General features: G+C 37.4%; 1 protein-coding gene across 1 annotated transcript; it reads right to left on the bottom strand.

Moving 5' to 3' along the window:
• LOC149597268 (zinc finger MYM-type protein 1-like) lies at positions 1-1595 on the bottom strand. The gene is made up of 2 exons (XM_089861003.1): positions 676-1595; positions 1-589 (listed from the first exon to the last, which is right to left on the bottom strand). The coding sequence occupies exons 1-2, from the start codon at positions 1593-1595 to the stop codon at positions 1-3; spliced, it is 1509 nt and encodes a 502-aa protein (XP_089717129.1).
• Positions 1596-1810: the final 215 nt, after the last annotated feature.

Here is a 1810-nt window from a genome sequence, read left to right as displayed (position 1 = left end):
TTATTCATTGTAAGTTGCAAAAGTATTTCTTCTTTGGGGATTTTGCAAAATGAAATCATTGATTAGTTTTTCCAGAGAAAGTTCATCTAGGATTTCTTTGTAGCAACGAAGTATTGCTAGGTGGTTTAGTCTCTTTTGGTGCATTGTTGATCGCAAATATGATTTTAGGCGGCGTAGCATGCTAAATGATCGTTCTGCTGTGCAGGTTGTTGCTGGAACATTATAAAATAATCTTGCTAATGTCACAACTTCCGTTAGAGTTGTCATTACACCTTCATCACTGAGAAGAAACGCCTTAATTTCACTGAAATTACTCAACTGTTTCTTGCGAGTTTTGCAAATGTCCGACAACATTTTCAAGTGTATATACAAACGATCTAAATTTAAATCCCCCGGAAATATGTCTTCCAAAGCTTTTTTTAAGTCGCTAAAGTCAGTGGTGCTGTCACATAAATCAGACGAGTTAAGGGAATCAATCACAGCCTTTTCTAAGTTACGCAACTTCTTAAAACCTTCGCAGTTTTTACATCTCTCATCTATTGTGCCAATTACAGTGTCAGCTACTTCGAAAAGTTTTTTCGATAATATTCTTTGGGCGTATTAAATACATGAGGGTCAGAACCACTATCTAATCTTCGAGGAGCCCTGCGGGTCCGTGGTAAAATAGGTGCTTACAGACCAAAATTTGATGCTTCGTGTTCAGTTTTTTCCCACAAATTTTCGAAAAATTCATCTCTGCGACGAGAAATTAAAACTTCTCGAAGAACATCGAGTGTTTCTTCAACTGATCTTAGGAACATTTGATGGCTTTGTATTTTAGCATTGACCTCTTCAACAGGTCCCAAAGTTGCTTGAATCATTTTCAGGGAAATATAAAATTCAAAATTCATGAAGCGCTTCAAAAACCCACTACATTTGGATGCCAGCTCGCTATTCATAACAATAGTAGAACTTGAAAATTCTTCTAAAAATTCCATACACACTTGATAATTTTTTTCGAGGCTCTGAACACTACTGACGCGATAAAGCCAACGAGTTGGGCACAGAGGGCGCAAAGCTCGAGAAGTTTCATCTGTTTCATCAAAATTACCGAGCTGCATATTTTTGAAAATTCCCAAGCGTTTCCGAGATTCTTTAACGAAGTTAACGAAATCTCTGACAAGGTTCATAGAATCTCTCACAATCGTTACCCGTTTCATCACGTCGGATACTGCCAGGTTCAAGCAATGTGCGGTACAATGAATATAAATTGCTAATGGCTGGATCATTTTGACTCTTTCCTGAAGACCACTTAGACGACTAGAGACATTGGAAGCACCATCGTAACACTGACCACGGCAATTTTCAAAAGACAAATTAAATCTTGTCATCGCGTCTTCTACTATTTTTACTAGTGTTTCAGCGGTTGTACTTTCAGTCTTATAAAATCCTAGAAAGTTCTCGAAAACTTCTAAGTTATTGTTAACGTGCCGAACTGTAATGCTAACTTGCTCGTTAGTAGAAACATCAGTCGTTTCATCAATTATCAACGAAAAGAATGATGGATTATCGTTCCTGATCGAACTCACAGCAGTTCTCAAGACACCATGTGCCATTGTTTTTAATATTTCGTTTTGAATTTCAGGTGATAACCACTTGAATTTTTCTTTTCGCTTTAACCAAGAATTTAATGAAGGGCTGTCTTCAGACCGTGTCAGCAACAACTGGTAGAAATTTGACTCATTTTCGGTATGTCTCCGAACAGGAAGCCTTTGACGTGTAAGATACTTTAAACTTGAAAATATAATGCGAAGAGCGTTTCTTGCGTTTA

Source organism: Phalangium opilio, unplaced genomic scaffold (assembly GCF_054372755.1).
Source record: "Phalangium opilio isolate 3A_F unplaced genomic scaffold, DU_Popi_V2 ptg000362l_1, whole genome shotgun sequence".
Lineage (NCBI taxonomy): Eukaryota > Metazoa > Arthropoda > Arachnida > Opiliones > Phalangiidae > Phalangium > Phalangium opilio.
The sequence above is the reverse complement of the archived record's forward strand: the minus strand, read 5'-3'. Positions and strand labels throughout refer to the sequence as shown.

Bases quoted from the DNA above. Each gene is read 5' to 3' on its own strand.
- LOC149597268 (XM_089861003.1), bottom strand. From the start codon at position 1,595: ATGGCACATGGTGTCTTGAGAACTGCTGTGAGTTCGATCAGGAACGAT. The intron at 590-675 runs GTAAGCACCTAT...ATACGCCCAAAG, and splicing joins GAAGCATCAAATTTTGGTCT to AATATTATCGAAAAAACTTT.